This window comes from Ceratotherium simum, chromosome 40 (assembly GCF_057802395.1).
Source record: "Ceratotherium simum simum isolate JZ-2026a chromosome 40, ASM5780239v1, whole genome shotgun sequence".
NCBI classification, from domain to species: Eukaryota; Metazoa; Chordata; class Mammalia; order Perissodactyla; family Rhinocerotidae; genus Ceratotherium; species Ceratotherium simum.
Genome location: NC_141939.1, coordinates 2,655,153 through 2,677,736, shown reverse-complemented (window position 1 = coordinate 2,677,736; position 22,584 = coordinate 2,655,153). Strand labels below are relative to the sequence as shown.

General features: G+C 46.0%; 1 protein-coding gene across 1 annotated transcript in view; it reads left to right on the top strand.

The window, feature by feature from the left end:
• LOC101393572 (two pore channel protein 2-like) overlaps positions 1 to 22,354 on the top strand; it is a 45,900-nt gene extending 23,546 nt beyond the window's left edge. Inside the window, exons 10-19 of the mRNA XM_087426122.1 lie at positions 9,787 to 9,931; positions 11,366 to 11,551; positions 12,623 to 12,687; positions 13,389 to 13,476; positions 14,356 to 14,425; positions 16,460 to 16,749; positions 16,817 to 16,933; positions 18,791 to 18,904; positions 19,158 to 19,282; positions 20,087 to 22,354. Coding sequence (XP_087282248.1) covers positions 9,787 to 9,931; positions 11,366 to 11,551; positions 12,623 to 12,687; positions 13,389 to 13,476; positions 14,356 to 14,425; positions 16,460 to 16,749; positions 16,817 to 16,933; positions 18,791 to 18,904; positions 19,158 to 19,282; positions 20,087 to 20,232 — 1,346 coding nt within the window. The 3' untranslated portion in view covers positions 20,233 to 22,354. The remainder of the gene's footprint in view (positions 1 to 9,786; positions 9,932 to 11,365; positions 11,552 to 12,622; positions 12,688 to 13,388; positions 13,477 to 14,355; positions 14,426 to 16,459; positions 16,750 to 16,816; positions 16,934 to 18,790; positions 18,905 to 19,157; positions 19,283 to 20,086) is intronic.
• Positions 22,355 to 22,584: the final 230 nt, after the last annotated feature.

Genomic DNA, 22,584 nt, shown 5'->3' with positions numbered 1-22,584 from the left:
TCTTGGCTCCTTTGTCAAAGATTAGCTGTCCATAGATGTGTGGGCTTATTTCTGGGCTTTTGATTCTATTCCATTGATCTGTGTCTGTTTTTGTGCCAGTACCACGCTGTTTTGGTTACTATAGCTTTGTAGTATATTTTGAAATCAGGGAGTGTGATACCTCCAGCTTTGTTCTTTTTTCTCAGGATTCCTTTAGGTATTCACGGTCTTTTGTTGTTCCATGTAAATTTTAGGATTCTTTGTTCTATTTCTGTGAAAAATGTTGTTGGAACTTTGTTAGGGATTGCATTGAATCTATAGATGGCTTTAGGAAGTATGGACATCTTAACTATGTTAATTCTTCCAATCCAAGAGCACGGAATATCTTTCCATTTCTTTGTGTCTTCTTCAATTTCTTTCAGAAATGTTTTATAGTTTTCGGTGTACAGATCTTTCACCTCTTTGGTTAAGTTTATTCCTAGGTGTTTTATTCTTTTTGTTGCAATTGTAAATGGGATGGTATTCTTAATTTCTCTTTCTGCTACTTTGTTGTTAGTGTACAGAAATGCAACTGATTTTTGTATGTTGATTTTGTATCCTGCAACTTTACCATATTCGTTTATTACTTCTAAAAGTTTTCTGGTGGATTCTTTGGGGTTTTCTATATATAAAACCATGTCATCTGCAAATAGTGACAGTTTCACTTCTTCCTTTCCAATATGGATCCCTTTTATTTCTTTCTCTTGCCTGATTGCTCTGGCTAGGACTTGCAGTACTATGTTAAATAGGAGTGGTGACAGTGGGCATCCTTGTCTGGTTCCTGTTCTTAGAGGGATAGCTTTCAGTTTTTCACCATTGAGGATGATATTAGCTGTGGGTTTCTCATATATGGTCTTTATTATGTTGAGGTACCTTCCTTCTATACCCATTTTATTCAGAGTTTTTATCATATATGGATGCTGTATCTTGTCAAATGCTTTCTCTGCATCTATTGAGATGATCATGTGATTTTTATTCTTCATTTTATTAATGTGGTGTATTACGTTGATTGATTTGCGAATGTTAAACCATCCCTGCATACCTGGAATAAATCTCACTTGATCATGGTGTATAATCTTTTTAATGTATTGTTGTATGCGATTTGCTAGTATTTTGTTGAGGATTTTTGCATCGATGTTCATCAGTGATATTGGCCTGTAATTTTCTTTTTTTGTGTTGTCCTTGTCTGGTTTTGGTATCAGGGTGATGTCAGCTTCGTAGAATGAGTTAGGGAGCTTCCCCACCTCCTCAATTTTTTGGAAGAGTTTGAGAAGGATAGGTATTAAGTCTTCTTTGAATGTTTGGTAGAATTCACCAGGGAAGCCGTCTGGTCCTGGACTTTTATCTTTGGGGAGGTTTGTGATTACTGTTTTGATCTCCTTACTGGTGATTGGTCTATTCAAATTCTCTACTTCTTCTTGATCCAGTTTTGGAAGGTAGTATGATTCTAAGAATTTATCCATTTCTTCCAGATTGTCAAATTGGTTGGCATATAGCTTTTCACAGTATTCTCTTATAATCTTTTGTATTTCCGAGGTGTCTGTTGTAACCTCTCCTCTTTCATTTCTGATTTTACTTATTTGTGCCTTCTCTCTTTTTTTCTTGGTGAGTCTATCTAAAGGTTTGTCAATTTTGTTGATCTTTTCAAAGAACCAGCTCTTGGTTTTATTAATTTTTTCTATTGTTTTTTTGGTCTCTATTTCATTTATTTCTGCTCTGATTTTTATTATTTCCCTTCTTCTACTGATTTTGGGCTTTGTTTGTTCTTCTTTTTCCAGTTCCTTTAGGTGCATTGTTAGATGGTTTATTTGAGATTTTTCTTGTTTGTTGAGATAGGCCTGAATTGCTATAAACTTCCCTCTTAGAACCGCTTTTGCTGTATCCCATAAATTCTGGCCTGTCGTATTTTCATTTTCATTTGTCTCCAGGTATTTTTTGATTTCTTCTTTGATTTCTTCGTTGACCCAGTCGTCGTTCAGTAGCATTTTGTTTAATCTCCACGTATTTGTGGCTTTTCTGATTTTCTTCCTATAGTTGATTTCTAGTTTCATACCGTTGTGGTCAGAAAAGATGCTTGGTATTATTTCAATCTTCTTAAATTTATGGAAACTTGTTTTGTGGCCTAATATGTGATCAATCCTGGAGAATGTTCCATGTGCATTTGAAAAGAACGTGCATTCTTCGGTTTTTGGATGGAATGCTCTGTATATATCTACTAGGTCCATCTGTTCTAGTGTGTCGTTTAAGGCCAATGTTTCCTTATTGATCTTCTGTTTGGATGATCTATCCGTTGGTGTAAGTGGAGTGTTAAAGTCCCCTACTATTATTGTGTTACTGTCTATTTCTGTTTTTATGTCTGTTAATAATTGCTTTATATATTTAGGTGCACCTACGTTGGGTGCGTAGATATTTACAAGTGTTATATCCTCTTGTTGGATTGTTCCCTTGATCATTATGTAATGCCCTTCTTTGTCTCTTTTTACAGTTTTTGTTTTAAAGTCTGTTTTGTCTGATATGAGTACTGCTACCCCAGCTTTCTTTTCATTGCCATTTGCGTGGAGTATCTTTTTCCATCCCTTCACTTTCAGTTTGTGAGTGTCTTTAGGTCTGAAGCGTGTCTCTTGTATGCAGCATATATATGGGTCTAGTTTTTTTATCAAGTCAGCCACCCTATGCCTTTTAATTGGAGCATTTAATCCATTGACATTTAAAGTAGCTATTGATAAGTATGTACTTACTGCCCTTTTTAAACTTTTTTTTTTTCCTCAGTGTTTTAGTAGTCCTTCTCTGTTCCTTTCTTCTTCTATACAGAATTGATGGTCACTTTAGTTTGACCTCTGTCTGAAAGCTGTACTCTTTAACTACCCTCCTCCCTCCTTTTATGTTTTTGATATCGTATCTAACCTCTTTTTTGTGCATTTGTATTCATTACATTCTTATCATGGAGATAGATAATTTTTCCTACTTGTGGTCTTCTCTTTTCCCCTTAAATCAGTCCCTTTAACGTTTCTTGTAGCACTGGTTTCTTGGTGACAAACTCCTTTAATTTTTGCTTGTCTGGGAAAATTTTGATCTCTCCTTCCATTTTGAATGATAACCTTGCAGGGTAGAGTATTCTTGGCTGTAAGTTTTTTCCTTTTAGCACTTTAAATATACCGTGCCATTCTCTTCTAGCCTGTAAGGTTTCTGCTGAGAAGTCAGCTGATAGCCTTATGGGGTTTCCTTTGTATGTAACTTGACATTCTCTTGCGGCTTTTAGGATTCTCTCTTTATCTTTAATTCTGGACATTTTGATTATGATGTGTCTTGGTGTGGGCCTCTTTGGGTTTATCTTGTTTGGGGCTCTCTGTGCTTCCTGTACCTGGATGTCTGTTTCCTTCCTTAGGTTAGGGAAGTTTTCATCTATTATTTCTTGAAATAGATTCTCTGCCCCTTTGTCTCGCTCTTCTCCTTCTGGGACACCTATAACACGGATGTTAGTGCACTTGATGTTGTCCCAGAGGTCCCTTAGACTGTCCTCAGTCTTTTTAATTCTTTTCTCTTTACCTGTTCACCTTGGTTAATTTCTTCTAGTCTTTCGTCCAGCTCACAGATCCATTCTTCTGTATCCTCTACTCTGTTTTTGAGTCCCTCTAGTGAATTTTTCATTTCCAGTATTGTATTCTTCATTTCTGATTGGTTCTTTTTTATATCTTCCATTTCGTTGTTGACATTCTCACTGAGTTCATCTATTCTTCTCCCCAGATCAGTGAGCATCCTTAACACTCTTAGTTTGAACTCTCTGTCGGGTAGGTTGCTCATTTCTGTTTCACTTAGTTCCTTTTCTGGGGTTTTGTCCTGTTCCCTTACTTGGAATGTATTCTTTTGCCTCCTCATTTTGCCTCTTTCTAGGTGCTTGTGTCTACGTATTAGGTAGGTCAGCTACATCTCCTGCTCTTGGATAGGTGACCTTATGTAAGTGATGCCTTAGGGGGCCTGCAGTGTGCTTCCCTCAGTTCTCAATGTTCCAGGGGTTACCCCTATGTGGGCTACGTGTGTCCTTCTGTTGTGGCCTGTTTGCTCTCCTTGTAGGTGCCCAGGGAGGCGGAGTTATGCTCCTGGCCAGCTGTTGTAATGCTCAGCTGCTTGTAGTTGTTGTGGGCCCTTCAGTCTCTTTATCAGGTGTGGGGAGCCCCAGCACAGTTGGCTGCAAGTTCTAATACCACATCTGTGTTGCAGTATTTCTTTAAGTGAGTAGGCCCCCAGCGTAGCAGGTTGTTAGGCTCAGGGTCTTACAATTGCTGTAAGCCTCTAGCCTATTAGGTCTCTTGTCAGCTCTCTGAGGATTGCAGCTGGGTGGGGCTGGCCTCAGGCACAGGAGCACCCAATTGTTTCAGGTTTTGGAAGGTGGAGCAAACCTCCTATGTGGGTCTTTGAGAAGCACAAGTCTTCTGCAGCTGAGAAGCCCTGCCGCCCACAGGTCCACACACACAGTCAACACAGTCCTGCCTCGTGTGAGCGCCCCGACCTCCCCAAGCGGACCCAGTCTCTCCACGGCGGGAGCCCCACACACTCCGCCACCACCCCACACTCTCCACCCGCTCCTTGTGCACACCCTGCCCTGCTGAAGTCGGCCCAGTTGCCAGGCTGCAGAGAATCCAGTCACCAATCTATGCAGGCCCACAAGTTGCCTGAGGGCTTGTTGTTGGGTGGGGCCAGTCTCTAGGGTGGGCTGCCTGCCCTGGCTGAGCTGGATTAAATGGGTGCTCTAGTGGATGGGGCAGACCTGGGCTAGCAGGCCCCAGGGAGAACTCCAATGGCGTCTGTGTCAGCACGCCCACACCAGGCCACAATGGCCGCTGCCAATGTCCCAGTCCCTGGAGAGGTCTCACCCCTCACCGAGATGCACTCAGGGCCTATTAGGTGAGTCTCTTTTCACCACAGCACTGTGCACCTTTCTTTCTGGTGATTTTTGGTTGCTTTCTGAAACGGGTGAGTTTGCGCGCAGGCCCTTTAAGAGCCGTTTTTAGTTTCTTTGTGAACCGGGTTTTCTGGGGGTACTCCCCAATGTTTTAGTAGCAGGCAAAGTCAGATATTATGCCGCTGGTCTCGATTGTGCTGGGTCCACAAAGTGCCCACAGCGGGGGCGCTCCCGGCTCAGGGCCCCGCGCCTCCAGGGAGGCTGCGTACCTGTGAGCTGCTCCCGGCGGCCGTGAAGCTGGCGGCTTGTGAGGGCGGCGTTTTTCTCTCCAGAAGGGAGTCTCTGCCTCTTCTACCTCAGTTAGGATTGTCCGTTGTTGCAGGAGTTCCTCTCATCCAGTTTTCAGTTCTGTCTCGGGTAATTTTTCCACGAGTAGTTGTAAATTGGCTGTGTCCACGGGAGGAGGTGAGTTCAGAGTCTGCTTACGCCGTCATCTTGACTCCGGCCTTGGGGGCCAGGCTTTATAAATCAACTTGTTAATTCAAAGTTTTATCTGGAAGACACTCGTGTCAAGGAGAAAATCATTTTAAGACCTAGTTCACATAACACTTAATTTCTTCAGCATTTTTTTTAAAGCTTCAGTTCGTAGTTGTGTATCCTAGTTGTTAGTTTCGTTGCCTATGTGAGCCGCTGCCACAGCATGAAAACTGACAGACAGGTGGTGTGGTTCCATGACGGGGAAACAAACCCGGGTCTCGGTGGTGAAAGTGTCAAATCTTAAGAACTAGACCACCAGGACTGGCTCTCTTTAGCATTTTTAGTACATTTGTGCAGGCTAAGAGTTTGCCACAGATTTTGTTAAAATAAAAAAAGGTGATCATTGAGCTTGAAATTCCTTATTTTCTCTACCCTCGTGAGTATTTTTGTTTGTTATGTTTGCTTGGTTTATTTATTTAATTTTTTTTTGAAGGATAGCACTTTTGAAGGATAAAGAATTTTTCCTTGATTTCTTCATTTTGGGAGAATCTTTATTTTATTTTATTTAAATCTTTTTTTTTTTAATAATTTTATTTATTTATTTATTTTTCCCCCAAAGCCCCAGTGGATAGTTGTATGTCATAGTTGCACATCCTTCTAGTTGCTGTATGTGGGACGTGGCCTCAGCATGGCCGGACAAGCGGTGCGTCGGTGCGCGCCTGGGATCTGAACCCGGGCCGCCAGCAGCAGAGCATGTGCACTTAACCACTAAGCCACGGGGCCAGCCCGGGAGAATCTTTAAATCTCTACTCAGAACGTAAGGAATGCAGAGTGTTCACTTAAATCATTTAAATTAACAATTTGTTGTGAAATCGTTCCCTGTTGCATTAGTGTGCTAGGGCTGCCATAACAGGGTACCACACACTGAGGGGCTTAAACAACAGAAGTTTATTCCCTCACTGTTCTGGAGGCTTGAAGTCTGGAATCAAGGTGTTGGCCGGGTAGGCCTCTCTCCTTGGCCTGTAGATGGTTGTCTTCTGCCTGTGTCTTCACATCGTCTTCCCTCTGTACGTGTCTGTGTCCTAACCTCCTCTTCCTATAAAGACACCAGTCGTATTGGATTAGTGTCCACCCTAATGACCTCATTGTAACTTAATTACCTCTTTAGAGGCCCCATCTCCAAATAGAGTCACACTCTGAGGTCCTAGGGGTTAAGACGTCAACGTGTGAATTTTGAGGGGGCCCAATTCAGCCCTCAACTCCTGTTTTGCTGGTTCTGCCCATAGATTGTTGCCCTTTCTAGAGCTCTCTTCTATGCATAGTTTACCCTCCCCCACCTGCCACACAACTAATCTTCGAAACCTCGAGTCATATTAATATTCTCAGTTTATCAAAATCTCAAACTTGAACATTGACTCTGAGAGGACAGGACTTCAATGGTTCTAGTTCATCTGCTGCAGACTTTCCCACTCAAGCCAATATGACTCCACATGGTCTAAGGCTACAAGGCCGTAAGATGACAACACACTGACAAACCTCACACATACGCACAGTCATGCACCGCATAACAATGTTTCGGTTAACCATGAACTGCATGCATGACAGTAGTCCCATAAGATTAGTACCATAGAGCCTAGGTATGTAGTAGGCTATACCATCTAGGTTTGTGTAAGTAGACTCTGTGATGTTCACACAATGACAAAATCATCTAACGACACATTTCTCAGAATGTGTCCCCGTTGTTAAGCGAAGCATGACTATAGTTCACTTACTTTCTAATGGCTCTGTGGACATTCAGCAAAAGTGGCTCATGACCTTCCAAGCAGGTTAGAGGGAGTGAAAGAGGTGGGGAGACGCCCCTGAGACACACCCACAGCGCCCTGACCTCTATTTGCTGCCTCATGACTGGAGTCAGCAAGGAGTCTGGGTCCTTGGCCTGAGACCTGCTCAGTTTTGTCACCTGAGTCATGATTCTATTTGTAAATTAAATGAGACCAAATCTCATCTAGTTTGAAAAAAGGAATCCATTGGAGTCACAGATTTTATTAGAGCTCTATAAACGTGGCAAGAAGAAAGTACCAGTGAGCTATGGCTTCACAGTCTGCCCAGTACTTTACCTTTTACCAAACAGCAGTGTCAGTTTAAATATTGTTACCAGGGCAATCACACCTTTAAGGAAGACAGCCAATCTGATTTGTCGGCTTTTAGGGATGACAGGTTATATTTCATAGGATATAGCAGTGATTTCTGATGTCTGAATGTTCAAAAGACTCCTTTGTTCAACTAACACTTTCAAAGACACTTGTAAAAACAGAAAGCTGAACGGAATTACATGCTTCACAATGGTCTCCAATCTCTACAGGCAGGGGATAGCAATACTTCTGTGAACATTGTCACTTTCCCCCTTGATCAGCAGTTATTTGTGGTTTCCAAGGCTACACACTGGAATTCTGTTAGTACCAAAAGTGTTAAAACTTAAATCTACTGTTAAACTGAGAAACACAAAACATACAAATATGGAAAGAAAATGGCTGAATAGAATTATTAACAAAGAGAATATGGAGTAAGTAATGTATCTACAACAAAAGTTGGCCAACTATGGCCCACAGGCGAAATATGGCCCACTAGCTGTTTTTGTAAATAAAGTTTTATTGGAACATAGCCATGCTCGTTCATTTATGTATTGTTTATGGCTCCTTTCGTGCTGTAACGGCTGAATTGGGTAGTTGAAGTGGAGACTATGTGGCCTAGAAAGCCTAACATACCTACTGCCTGGCCCTTTACAGAAAAAGTTTGCCGACTCCTGATTTCCAACATAAAATATCAGATGGGTACAAATTCCTTCTTAACACAAAATTACTATGGCTTTGATTCTCTTTGTCCTTTCTACTGACTCTTCTGGAGTATAAGATGTGAACCCAGTGAGACTGATGGATTCCCTGTTGGCCAAGGTTATTTAATGACTGAGGTTTTGGCTGGATTCCTGTCAGTATGTCACTCTGAACCCTATTTGTGGTTGTCATGTCAGTGTCTCCCTAACCGCTAATGGTGGAGCTCACGTAACCCAGTTCCCTGGATCCAAGTTATCACGTCACCCAATTCTCCGAGGCAGCATTTCCACCTGAGTGGGTGTTACATGTCTTTGGCTACTAAGACATGTATGTATATTTTCCTTGTGACACTGAAGACCCAGGAACTTAGATATCCTAAGATAGCTAAGTGTGTTTTTCATACAACTTGATGGACTCATGTTCTTGGGACCATACAACTCTTAGGGAAAATAGCTGCATGAATGTTTAATGTCACTCAAGGCTTTGTCTGATTCAGGCTCCTCACTCAGATGAGGCCACACTTCTGGCAGGACTGAGGCTTTTTCTTTTCCTGGTGTCAGTTGATGGTAGTTCCACATCTTTCGTGTATAAACCACACTATGGCGGCACCTGTAGGATCATGATTTGTCATTTACTTCTGAAAACTGAAATGGAGACCTGGACATCTGCCAGACCCACTAAATGAGAAGTCCTCTAGGACTTAACTCCCTGCCCTAGTCTCTGACGGTTGTCTCAGCTATACCTGATCTGTACCTGCAATTTATTGCAGCAGCTTGCCTTAAGTTTTCCAAAGCATTCAACTTAGTTTTCAGAGAAGCAGCCACGCTCTTTGCATATGCTGATTTTATCCATTGATGTGATATTTCTTTAAGTTATACATAATTACAGGAAGTTCATGCATAAACAGCTTTCACGTTCATGATCATTGAGTTCATGATCACCAGTTGACTCGTGGTCAGCAACCGACCTGCCTGGTCGGGGAGAGGTGCATGGGGTGGTGGAGAAGAGCCTGCTGGCCCTGGACATTCAGTGGGTCTGGAGAGCACTGACACAGCCGCTGGGTGGGTCCAGGCTGATCAAGAAAGTGTCCACCGTACTTTGGCCCGGGGAGGTGGGCCAACTTGTTGTGGAGGCTGTGGGTTTGAGTGAGTCCTGTGAAGGGGCAGAGAGGGACGGTGGGCAGGGAATGGATTATACCTACCTTGGAGCCTTTGTGGAGAGGAAGGGGAAGTGGGAAAGTGAAGGTCAGGCAGACACTGAAAGCAGTGATGGCCCATGTGAGGAGGAAGGCAGGGTGGAAGGCAGGGAGTGAGAGAGAGGCATCTGTGAACTAGCAAAATCACATGTTTGGGTTGGCTGCCTTGGGTTGGCTGAGGGTCTGCGTGAGGACAGGCCTGAAGCTCTGCCACTCTCTGGCTCCTTGGCCTTGGACCTTCACCCTTTGAGGCTTCAGATCTTCACCGTGAAATGCAGATCCAAGAGTCTGTGCTGACTTGCCTTCACTCTTTGGACCTTAGTGTCATCGTGGCCATGTGTTTTGGGGTCGTTTTTTCATTGCAGACAAAATGAACTTTCTACGCTTGGCTGACCTCCTCAATATCCGGGTGATCGCCGTCAACATCAAGAGACACCCGTTGGAAGCCTGGGTGCCCCGGGTGTACCAGTCGTCGGCAAGCCTCTGGGTCCAGAAGATGGTTCGGCACAGGCAAGTGAGATAGGGCCAATTTTCTCTCAAGTTGCTTTCAAAATAGAGGAATCCGTTAATGCTGTCTGGACGGAATATGTTTCATCATTGAAGTTGTAAATCAGCCCCCTGCTCACTGATTTTGGTTTCTCGGGGAGGCATGGAAAGGCTTCTGGACGTGATCTGTTTGATCCTAGCCTTCTAGATTATGCTTCCTTCTGTAATGTTTCCTAAAATGCTCAAGGGCCGCAGAATAGATGTGCTGAGCCTGGGAAGCTGTTCAGTCTCTGAATTCAGGTGGTTCCAGCCCCATCAGAGTCAATAGGAAGTTGATGTCAAGTATGGCACTTTGACTCTATAAAGTATATTTAAGAACTCGTGAGTTAGAGTTACTGGAATGACTCTTAAGAAGACCAGTTAGTTATTTTATTTTCAAGTAGATGGACTTCAGAAAGAGTCATTTATCCTGGTTGGAGGTCTTATTTTTAATATATGTGTCCTGGAATACCCCTATCATCAGAGACTCATCTTCTTGCTTTCTTTGAATTTAATGTTTCACGAAAGTGAATGGTTCAGAAGTCCTTGAAAGTAGCTCAGCCTATGATGTAGGTAAATATCCCTTTTAGCTGCCCATGTTTTATATTTATCAAAGTTCTTTATGCAGAGGGCTCCGTTCTTAATCCCAACATTGTACTGCTGATGTGTTTCATGCGGTGGATGTTTGCGTGTCCATATGTGACCTCCAGGGCTGGACCCTAGAGTCTGTGCTTCATGGAGAACAGTGGGTAGGAGCCGCTCCCCTGTCTTCCCCTGGCCACGCCCAGGGCGTACCCAGGATTCTGTGGAGCACAAGGGGCAGGCACCTGAGCAGGGCAGCTTGCTCTGTAATTGAAAAGTTGAGTCAGAGCCCAGCTATCATAGTTTTCCACCGATTTTCACCCCAAACTTCGTGAGGAAGATGGACATGCCAGTCCCCTAGAAGGCTTGTGTACATTAGGAGTAAAGAGGTTTTCAGAAGCCTTCTTAGTTAAGGATGTTAATTTGCTAAGTAGTAGAGATGTAATGATCTCATGCTAAACCCCAACCCTTCTCCTTGCCCCCAAGTTCTGCCTAAGCTTTTATCTGATCCAGGGACTGTGCCCCCAGAGGGGAACCTGGGAAAGCCACGCCTCTATCCGCCCCCCTCCCTCTGTCTTCATTTTCTCCTTGGTGGGAAGGGCTGCACCAACATCAGTGGGAAGGAGGTGAATTTTAGGGCCTGGCTGTGCTGGAGCCTTTCCTTACATGAAGAGCGTGTGTGTGTGGGTGTGGGTGTGTTATTGGCAGGTGTGGGGTGGAGGGTATCTCATATTTGTCACATTGCTGGGAAATAAAGCAGCCTTGGTAGGGCTCTGAGCATGCTCCTTTCACTGAAATGCGTGATGACAGGATTTCTTCTTTTTTCCCTCATGCCAGGGCTTTTGTCTGGGTTTATGACATCATCATTCTAATCAATGCCATATTCATTGCTCTGGATGAGAGAAACCCCTTCATTGCCTATGCAGAATGGCTTTTCCTTTCTCTCTACATTATTGAGATTCTCCTGAAACTGTACACGTATGAGCCCAGAGCCTATTTTGGAAGAAGGCAGTTCTGGAACTGGTAAGCATGTCTGTTCCGGGTAGGGGGAAGAGGCCGTGGGCAAAGAGAAGGGGCTTCCTGTCACAATTTTCGAAATATGATTGTAGTTTTCCAAGCTCCATCTGCCTTGTTTTGAGGCATCTTATAATGAAACCTCGGGGGCGGGGGAACATCTGGTTCAGTGAAAGCTGTTATTCATGGTGTCACCTTACACTGACTCTAGCTAAAATTAGAATCACAGATCATGGCGTCTTGGATTTGGAAAGGATCTTTGAATGTCATACCCAATGAGGCAATTCCTTCCATAGCTCCCCCCGCCGCTCCCTGGTCTTGTTATCAGAACGCTTGGCCTGCATAGCTGGACAGTGAGGACTGTTAGCAAAGCCTTTCCAGGGCTGGATGTGTCTCCCTGTGGCCTTCTCTTGTCCAGACTACGTACCCCCTGGTGTTGAACCATCACCTTCATGCTGCAGACCAGCCCGTCCATCTTGAGTGCCACCGCATGCCAGGCCTTGCAGGACACAAAGATACAAGGTGCAGGCCTGACTTAAGTGGCACACAGCTTGGCGGGGTCGCATCTCTGTGATCACTGCTCTCAGTGCCAGGAAACTGGCTAGGATGTGCATGTGGCCAAAGCAGGCCTGGTGAGCGGTGTCCAGTGTTTTGTTGTCCCTTTGCACCATTGTCAGAAAGAAAAGTAATGGTGTAATGAGTTTCCTCTTTAATTACAAAGTAACAATGCATTTAGTAAAATTAATACCAAGAAAGATTATACTATGTATTCTGAAAATGTGTCAAAGTATTCTTACAAGAATATAGTTACTTTGGAAGACAAAGCGATATGAATGAGCTGATTCCTGCAGATTCCTTTTGATGGCTCAGTGGAGCAGCCAGTGAATGATCATTGGATTGTTCAAACCTAGTGTTTCTCGCTTCATATCCACTGTCCTCAAAATGATGGAAATCAGTTTTATGGCTGGATTGTTGCTTTGCATAAGATATTGGACTTGAAGTTTTCTCAGAATCTGTTGTATCCTGAGCTTGCGAGGCCTTTGCTTAGATTCTTCCCTGACTTTGCTTCTGCACTGTTAGGTTTGATGTGCTGATCATCATCGCAGCCCTGGTGGCCACTGTGGCCAACACCACCATTCAGTCAGGTCAGTGTCACTGGCTCTCAGCTTCTCCAACTCCCAGGGTCGTGTGTTCAATCAGTAGTCTCTGGTGATCCCCCGTGCACCACCCTGGTGTTCGGGGCGAGGTAGTGGGGGCACAAGAGAATCCGTAACAAAGTTGTATGTTCTGGAGAGGGCTGGTAGCTTTGCTTGTGCTGTATGTTAGAGATTCATATGAAGGTGTCCATCACACCAGCTACTCACCTGGTCACCCCTCTCCCAAACCGCTTTTGGTCTCGAGGCCAACATCCACACCTTTGACCCTCTGCCCAGCACGGCCTCCGCCCAGGGTCCAGCCATAGCAGGACCTCTGCATCATCCCCTGCTCACCGCCCTCTTCTTTTTACCTTCCTCCGACTTCACCGCACACACCACACAACCATGCACACCCCTTCCTGTAGATGGCAGAGGGATTATTTAGTCTACTCCTACACTCACGGTGCCTTAGCTCCAGGGGCCGGAGGGAACGCTCAGGTTCCACACTCGCCGCTGGGCTGTGATTTGCTGGGGGGGTTAGTGATGTGAGGCAGCACTCGCTCCCTCATTGCTCAGGGCCGTCGTTCTGTTCTTGAAGTGAAGCTGCCACTTTCCCCGGTACCCACAGAGTCTCAGGCCTCAAGGAATGAAAGGGACAAGCCAGAGGCGCTCAGAACATGGGATGTTAGATGCTTGTGTTCTCTTTGCAGCAAGAAAATACAACAGTCAGCAGATACTGGATATCGTCTTGATATTGCGAATACTCCGGCTCTTACGGGTCATTGTCAGCATTCAGAGGTAAAGATAAAGCCACGTTGGGGCCTGGTGGAAACCAGCCTGCCTGGGAACTAGAAGCACGCCCAACTGTGAGCCTGTCATGCAGCTTGTGTAGAAGACCTGGGTTCTCTGGGGGCAGTGGGGAAGGGCAGGAAGGCCGTCAAGATGGTGAAGAGCATTCACAAGGCAGCTCCCTGAGGGCAGGGTTCTGTCCTCACTTTCATCCCTATGACCTGATCCCTCAACTGTGCATGGGGCCTGGCGACTGGATAACGGTGGTGCTGATGGCAGCTAACACTTATTGAGTGTGCTAACCGTTGTCTTGTTAAATCTTCCACAACCCTTGATAGAGGGGCTTTTATTATCCCTAGTTCACAGGCGATGACAGTGAAGCTCAGAGAGGTTGAGTAACTCTTCCAATGGTGCACAGCTAGAAAGAGGCAGAACTAGGACGCAAACCCAGGAATCTGACCCTAAAGCCCAGATAAACCCCACACTGTTTTCTATAGGCCAGGACTGGCCTGCTCCCCCAGAAAGTGTTCAGTTGTCAACCTAAACCTCCAGGTCAGCCTTACAACAGGCTGGATTTGGGTGGAGAAAAAGGTGGGGGGAGAAAAGCAGATGAGGCTGCGTGTCTTCACTGCCCCCCCGTGTCTTATTAGCGAAATTCTCTGCGAGCACCTTGCGTGCGTCTGTAAACCTGCCTTGCTTTGCTCCCAAGGAAATACTCCCCCCTCAGCTTGGTAGATGGACTGATTCTGACAAAACTGTACAGGCAAATTCCTGAGAGCGTTTAAAGAACAGATCCAGGACGGGGGAGGGTATTAAACTAAACATGCTCGCGAGGTGTCGGCTTCACATCTTCCGTGGCCTTGCTTACGAGACTTTGTTTTACCCTAGGTTCCGGGTTATCGTGACCACCTTAATTAACATCGGCCCCACCATGCTGACATTTGGCGGCCTTGTCCTGGTGAGTGGCTGCTCTCGCTGCTGTTCTATGTGAAATAAGCAGTAAGATGCTCACTCCTGGCAACTTGTAGGAAGCCTTATTTTAGGAGAGGGAAAGAGAGAGAGATTAAGTAAATGAGATACATTGGTTTCTAGTAGCCATTTTTAGAAACATCAAGTGTCTAGAAATATTGGGCACGTGTCCTTGAAGGGACACTGGCTGCTGTAATCAACACCAGAACTTCAGTGGGTTAACCCCATCGTAGTTTCTTTCCCACCCACAGTCCAGGTGGGATTCTAGCTACATCTGGGGGATGTAGGCTCCTTCCTGCTGGAGGCTCTGCCCCCCAGGGTTCAGATCCTTCTTTATTCTGCTCACAGAGAAAGCCCACCTGCTCCTTGAGGTCCCCAGTGGTAAGAATGTAGCCACACAAGGCTGCAAGGGGCCTGGGGCCTCCTGCTCAGGGGTGATCCCGCACTATGGATGAGGGAGCTAGAATATTGGTGGACACTCTGCTATGGGGGACTTATTTTTCTTTTCTGTTATAATGGTCAAAAATTCAATTAGTACAGAAGAATGAAGGGTAGACGGCAAGCTACCCGTTCCCATCCCGCACATGCCTGTTTCCCAGAGGCAACCATTATTAAGAATGTCTTGTTACTCTTCCTAAATATTTGTATGCATACAACAAGTATATCATATCCAGGCATGTACGTATCCAGTTTATTGTTGTGTCAAATGGTATGATTTGTACAAAATGTTGCACAACTTTTTTTTAATATCTTTGTCGTATGTCCTGGAGGACACATTCATCCATGTGAGCTCTGCTCTGATATCAAGTGTCTCACCCAGGGAAGACTCCAGAACACGTCTGACCAGCCCCTTTACTGACAAACCACTGGGTGCTTCTACCTTTTTGCATCACAAATGATGTGCTGAAGACCATTCTTGTATATGTATCTTTATGTGCTTCTGTGACTGTATCTATTGGGTACATTGTTAGGAGCAGAACTGCTAGGTCAAAAGGTAAATGTGTTCACAATTTGGATAGATGGTGGCAAGTTGCCTTCCAAAAGGTGTGCTTCCCATATAATCCAACAACAGTGTGTGACAGCGTCTGTTCCTCTGCACCCCTCACAACTGGGGTTTACTAAACATTCCCATACTTTCCAATCTGATGGGTGAGAAAATGGCCCTGTGTTATTTTGACATGTATTTCTTTAGTTATTCATGAGACTGAGTGTCTTTTCCATGTTTTTTTGGCCACTTATGCTTATGTTTCCATAAAGAGCCCACTCATGTTTGTGGTTCATTCTTCTGTTAGTTTTATTTTTTATATTATTTGTAGAAGTGTTTTGCCTGTTAAGGAAATAGGCCCTTGGTAAGTTGTTTACAGAGTAATTATTTTTCCTTATCTGTCACTTGTTTTTTTTTTTCCCTACATAAATGCTTTTTGTTGTCTTTTTTGAGCTGTATAAAAGTTTAAATTAATTATATAGTCATATTTGTCAATCTTGTGTTATAGTGTCTGGGTTTTATTTCATGCTTAGTAAGGCCTTTTTCTACTCAATTACTTTTTGTGGTTCTTTCATGGTTTGTTTTTTACATTTAACCCTTTGGTACCTTTGGAATTTATTTTGATATTAAAAAAAAAGTAAATATCCAATTTTATTGTTTTTTTCCCTAGAGGACTAACTATTATTTATTGAGTATTTAACCCACTAACTTGCTAGCGGCTTCATTTTTGGTGTTGTAAATGGAGCCCGGGAGAGGTCAAGGTGTGGCCCAGCTGGCCATGTCCTCGGTCCCTCCATGGACAGCTCAGGCTTCTCCAGCAGAATGGCCGATTGGCCGACCCCTCCCCACTCTCTTCCTGACGCTGTGGCACTCTTGGTTGGGAGGGCAGCCATCCCCGGAGTAAGAGTAGCCACCCTTTCTGCTGGGCCCTTGGCACAGGGCTGACCAGTGTGCGCAGTGCCCGTGTCTCTTGCGCACTCCTTGCCCCATGACTCTGCAGCTCCAAGTGCCCACTGGTGACCTGTGCCGCCATCCTAGGTGGTCTACTACGTGTTTGCTATCATTGGGATGGAAGTGTTCCATGGCAAAGTCCGGTTCTTCGACCCGAATTTCACCACCCCTGATGCCCCGGTGTGTGGGAACCCAGCCCTGAAGGACTCGGCCTTTGCCCGGAGCAGGTACTGTAAGAACAACTTCAACGACCTCGCCTCAGCGTTCGTCGTGCTGATGGAGCTCACGGTGGTGAACCAGTGGCACGATATCCTTTCTCGGGAGGCGTGTGGCTCCCAGAGGGGCTCCTGCTCCCTGGGGCGGGCAGGGGGACGCTGAGAGTAACTTCTGGGAGGAGGATTACGTCTTGGCGTCCCTGAGCTCAGGGCGCCCGCCAAGTTTCTCGAAAGTTTGGTTCCTTAGCTTCCTACTCGTTGCAGGCGGCTTTGCCCTCGTGACTCACCAGGCGGCAAAGTTGTACTTCATCGGGTTCCACATCGTGGTCGTCATCCTCATTGTAAAGTGAGTTTGCTCCTGCCGCATCGGCAAGTCCAGCTCTCCCCTCTCAGACGTACAACCACTTGCACCTTCCTGCCCCTTTGCTCTGCCCTGTGTGCGTGGTGGGTGGGTCGCATCTCCCCTGGGGGATGCTAAGGCCCTGGAAGGGAGGGGTCTTACTGTTGTTCACCTTTGTGTTCGTCACAGTGTCTGCCAGCGCCGTGCACATCAGTATAATACACATCTCATAGCCTCATACGTCGTTTGGGTCAGAAGGCCTCTGGGGTCCTGGCCAGTCTCCCTTCCCTTCGCCTCTGGGATGAGTCACCTTTAGAACATCCCTGTGAATTGCTGTCCACCCTCTGCTTATAAATCTGTCCGACAGCTGGGACTCATTAGAACCCATGAGTCAGTCCCCTTGTTGTCCAGCTCTGCTGCATACCAGTCCTTACACAGGTAGAAGGGAAATGCGCCCCCTGGTAAATTCCCTTCATTGGTTCCAGTCTGGCTTGACCTTCTTCCCGGGGAGCACTCAGTCACTCTTTGAAAGCTGCTGTGACGTCTCATCACTCAAAGGGGCTCTCCTTCCAGCTTACGAATCTCTGATTCTAGCTCCCGGCGTCCACATGGGACCTGAATTGGAGTCCCTTGACCTGTGGGGTTCTCTGCCTGAGATGTTTTCTGGTGGCCATACTCCTCTCGGAGCCTGGGCCCACAGTTCTTGGGGTGACCCCCTGCACCAGTGCCTTCCTTGTCACATCCGAGCTGCTTTGGTCCCCCACCACGCTGCTGACTTTGTATGAAGAATGTCCCACGAATGTCCCGGGAGAGGGAGTGAGGGAGAGGAAACCCTGCAGGTGGCTCTGATCAGACCTGCTTGTCCCCCACAGCCCGAATGGAGTACGTAGTGGGAAAAGAGAGAAATGCTTCCCTGAGAGGCTCTGACGGAGGTTGCCGGAGGGCTGGGACAGGCCGAGGCCACAACGTGCAAAGGCTATAGGGGTTTCTCTGCTCCTCTCCCCTCGGAGGCATGTGGGGGGCTCTGACCACCTCGGCTACAGCATCATCAGTGTTCAGTCAGAAATGGTGAAGGGTCTGAGATTCCTACTTGCAAGCTCACAGGCTAGTCTGCGTGCGTATGTCACGTACATACACTGACAGAAGCATGACACCTTGGGTCAGAGACAAAGACAGTTTATTACTCACGGCAAAGGCTCCGGCTGGAGCAGTACTCCGTGTCAGTTCCCTGAACCCAGATCCCCACCCGAGCGGCGTGGGGAGGGCCAGCTGGAGGGGGCTGCTCTGCAGGAGGGGACTCCAACATGAGCAAACTCTGACCTTATATAGGGCTGCTGGGACCTGCCCATCCTCCCCTCTGGAGAGAGAAAGAGAGCTTGTATTTTCACTCTTGAGTGTAAGCAGATCTCAGAGAGGGCAAGGTGCACTCTTTATCTGTGCTGCCCTGACCGTCTCCGGGGAGGGAGGCATCGCTAGGCTTCACTGTCCTGCACTGTCTCCGTAGAGAAACAAACCTTCCTCAGTTTGTTCTCCTTGCTTTTGCTCAGAGGACCCAGACTGTGCGGAAACCTGAGACATTCATGGAGAATTGTCTACCAACAGTTGTTTGCCCTAAGCTTCCCCTTCAACCGTATTTTCTTCTTAATATCCACTGTCTAAACAGGATGTCGAGGAAGAATGATTTTCCACATGGATGGAAGTTGTGTCCAACCCCTGAGAGACGTTTGTCTGTCCTTTCTCCTCTCTGTGTTGCATTTTCTTTGCTGCCTTTTTGCTTGGCTGGGATGCTCTTGGAGCCGGGATTCCCGGTCACCGAGACCGCGCCTGACTCAACCTAACACCCTCCACCTCGTCCTCTCTCAGTATTTTCATAGCGTTCATCTTGGAGGCGTTTTTTGTGGCATACTCGTTGGAAAAGAGCGAAGTAGAAACCGCTATTGAGAAGAAGATTCAAGAGCTTGGAGTGGGAATCCAAGAGTGAGTAGCGCGTTTCCCCTGACGTCACCCACAGGCTTTTGGAAGTGGAATGTGGGAGGGGCCTGATCGTGTTGAGTCTCTGAGCACCCCATGGCACCGGCCTGGTCCTGTGTGCCAGTCCTGGGGACCCTCGCTGACTGGATGAGAGCCCTGGATGTGGCTGGACAGTGACAGGGGGCCACGGCGGGAAGGATGTGTGAGGGACTTGGCTGGGGGACCTGACCCTGTTCGTGTTGTCTCTTTCTCCTTGAAGGGAAGATGTGCAGGACGGGAAGCTCATTGATAACGTGGACGCCAAGGACGGTGGCTTTAGTGGGGATGATGGAGACAACAAAAGGAAGGCCTTGAAAGGATTGTACTTCAGAATTGCCTCAAAAAGTAAGTTTTAACCCAGTGCAAAAACTTCCTGCAATCTATACTCCTCATTGGCCCCATTCTCCAGTGAGATGTTTCCAGAATGCAAACTGACCTTCAGTGGCTTCCCATTGCTTAAGGATAAAGGCAAGGCCCCAGCCATGGCCTCCGTGGTCTGCATGCCTGGTTTCTCTCAACATCTCAGCCTCCCTTCCTTCCCACCATGACCCACCGTGCCTGTTGCACATTTATTGTTGAGTGCCTATTCGATCACCATCTGTCTTACTTGCAGACTCGAAGTTCCACATGTGCAGGGCCGTGTCTTTTTTGTTCCCCATTGTTTCCCCAGGGCCTCACAATGTGCCTAGGACATGGGGGCCCTCAATAACTATTTGTTTAATTACTTTATTAAATCTCGATGAATTAGCGATTGGCTGAGTAAACCTAAACCAACCTGAATGTCAGTTTGGGCTTTGGGTGAGGCGCCCCACAGTCAACTTAGACTGAGGCCTACGACATGGATTGCAGGAGTGGTATGAACATGCAGCCTCTGCAAGGTGGCCCTCCTCCGTCCTTCAAGGAGGACCTTCTCCTTGGTCTCCAGAGCCTTCAGTGGCTGAGGAGCTCATTGGGACCAGCACCGGGAGAATGAATGATTCTTTCCTGACTTTTTCATCCTTCCTTCCAAAACGTGTTTGGCTACCGTGCTCAGAGCGTTATCTTTGACTTGGAGGCCATCCTTGGGGAAAGCCCAGCTCTGCCCGGGCTGGATGCTCCCCTCCAACCCCAACATATGCCGTTCCACCCCCTCTTTCTCCTTCCTCCTAGAATACAGGACCGTGGATGCCTTGCTGCAGCAGATGTTTGAGTCTGAAATTGCTCCTGAGGATGAAGGCCCCTCCTTGGATGAGATTCTGAACTCCTCACCCAGTGACATATATCCCAAGACTCCCAGTTTTGAAAACAGTGCATGATACTGGGTTTGTAAGGGCCCTCAACTGGAAACCGAGATAAGCTGTCATCACTTTTGCATACGCTGTCTAGACGTTATTTTCCTAGCCCGGGTTCCCTTCGGTGTTCTGATAAGCCTGTGAATTGGCCTCACCTGTGTGACTGGTCAGCTGAAAGGTGTGGAAAGGCTGCCTCTGTGTGCCCCACCTGAGGTTGTTCTGAGGCCTGATCATGGAGGTAAAGAACGGAAAATTTATGAAGATTGCGAGGAGCACTTATCATACACATGTACGTAGGCATGTAAAGTCCGTTCAATGGGTATTTAAAGGTTTTCATTTATATATTTTTCTGTTCTGTTAAATGAATACTGTGCTACAATATTATATGAATGAATTTTGAATATTTAAATATGGTAAAGGATGGGGCCGGCCCCGTGGCTTAGCGGTTGAGTGCGCGCGCTCTGCTACTGGCGGCCCAGGCTTGGATCCCGGGCACGCACCGAGGCACCGCTTGTCTGGCCACGCTGAGGCCGCGTCCCACATACAGCAACTAGAAGGATGTGCAGCTGTGACATACAACTATCTACTGGGGCTTTGGAGGAAAAAATAAATAAATAAAATTATTTAAAAAAAAATATGGTAAAGGACTACATTCTAGTACAGTAGCTTTTAAAGGCAATGCTTGCTCAACATGAAGAAAAATATAAATGTGAGAATAAAATTATCACAATTGCTTCTTTTTCGAGGGAGGCTCTCAAAGCCACTTTAATTGAATTACAATTATAGCAAGATTTTGAGTAAGTCACCCTCTGAGGTCACTTTCTCCAGCTGGAAATCTCCCAGTACAGTGACTGGAGATTTTATTTTGTTTGTTTGAAAATTTTTAAATTGGGATAAAATACACAACATAAAATTTACCATCGTGACCATTTCTAAGTGTACCGTTCAGTGGCTTTAAGTATATTCAGATTGTGCAACTGATCTGCAGAACTTTTTCATCATCCCAAATGAGACTCTGTAACCATTAAACACTAACTCCCTATTGTCTCCTCCTCCAGCCCCTCGCAGCCACTGTTCTGCTTTCTGTCTCTGCGAATGTGGCTACTGTAGGTCGCAGTTGCATTATGAGCAAGTGTAATCCTTTCCAGAGTTGTCAGAGTCATGGCTTCTCCTTCTGCACCTTGTCACAGGCCCACTGTAAGGCAGGGGAATCGGTGGGACACGCCTCCAGGACCTGAGGTCTCTGAGTGCAGTGAGGCCTGAGTCATGTGTCATGTCATGTGTCATGTGTCAGGGTGGCAACTGAAGCTGGCTTGGGGGGTACATTTTTCCTCGGTTCTGAGGGTGACCTCTGCTGTAGGAGCAAAGCCAAGGCTTCAGGGCACAGACTCTGGGGCCAGACTGTCTGGTTTCATACCCTGCTCTCCACCGACCGTGCCGCTTAACCTCTCTGTGCCCCATTTCTTCCCCTGCAAATTGGGACAAATGGTACCTCCCTCCCGAGACTGTGGGGACTGAAAGAGGAAGAGGGTTGGTGGAATGCTGGCTCAGTGGGGTTTCAGCATTTGCTCTCACACAGCTTGCTCTTCCTGGTTTAAAACCACGCCTGGGGTTTGGCGCTGGTGCTTTAGAATTCCATCACCTCGACATTCCCAGGAGGCGGGGCCTTGCTGACTCATCTGATGGGATTTGTGGAGTCATGCCATCCTTCCAGACCTCTCTTATCTCTTTATATATCAAACATTTATTATTATGTAAAGTATTATACTGAACCTACTGAGTGGCAACTTAATTTTTTAAATTTGAAAATGTACAGGGCATTTATGTTTTAATTAGACACTATGCAGTCATTGTAAAAAATTCAGTACAGAAATATAGTAAAAAGTCAAAGTTGCTCTTTATTCTTCCTTCTCCTCACCCCACCCCCCTTCATTCATCTACTCACAGCCTGACATGCCTTTTTCAGTGGGAATGCTGAGTTTATTGTTTATCCTTCTGGAACTAAATCTACCCATTCACAGTCATGTATATTATGCATATTAATATATGATATAATTGCATTTTTTATCCTAAGTGGGATATTATGACATTTTTCGTATACATTGTTCAAGAACCTGCTTTTTTCACTGACCAGCAGTTGTTTCGTGGTGAGCAAGATATACACACACACACACACACATACACACACACACAAAGAAAATGCTGCCGAGTGTTCCATGCCATCAATGTTTCATTCTTTATTGAAGAATTCATCTAGTCATGGATTATTCTGCGTGTTCAACAGTAAACAATAATGGAGTAAACATTGTCATGTGATTTTTTTAGGGTGTGAGCCCTTCAGTAGGAAAGTCTCGGAATCAGGCTCCCTGGATCCAA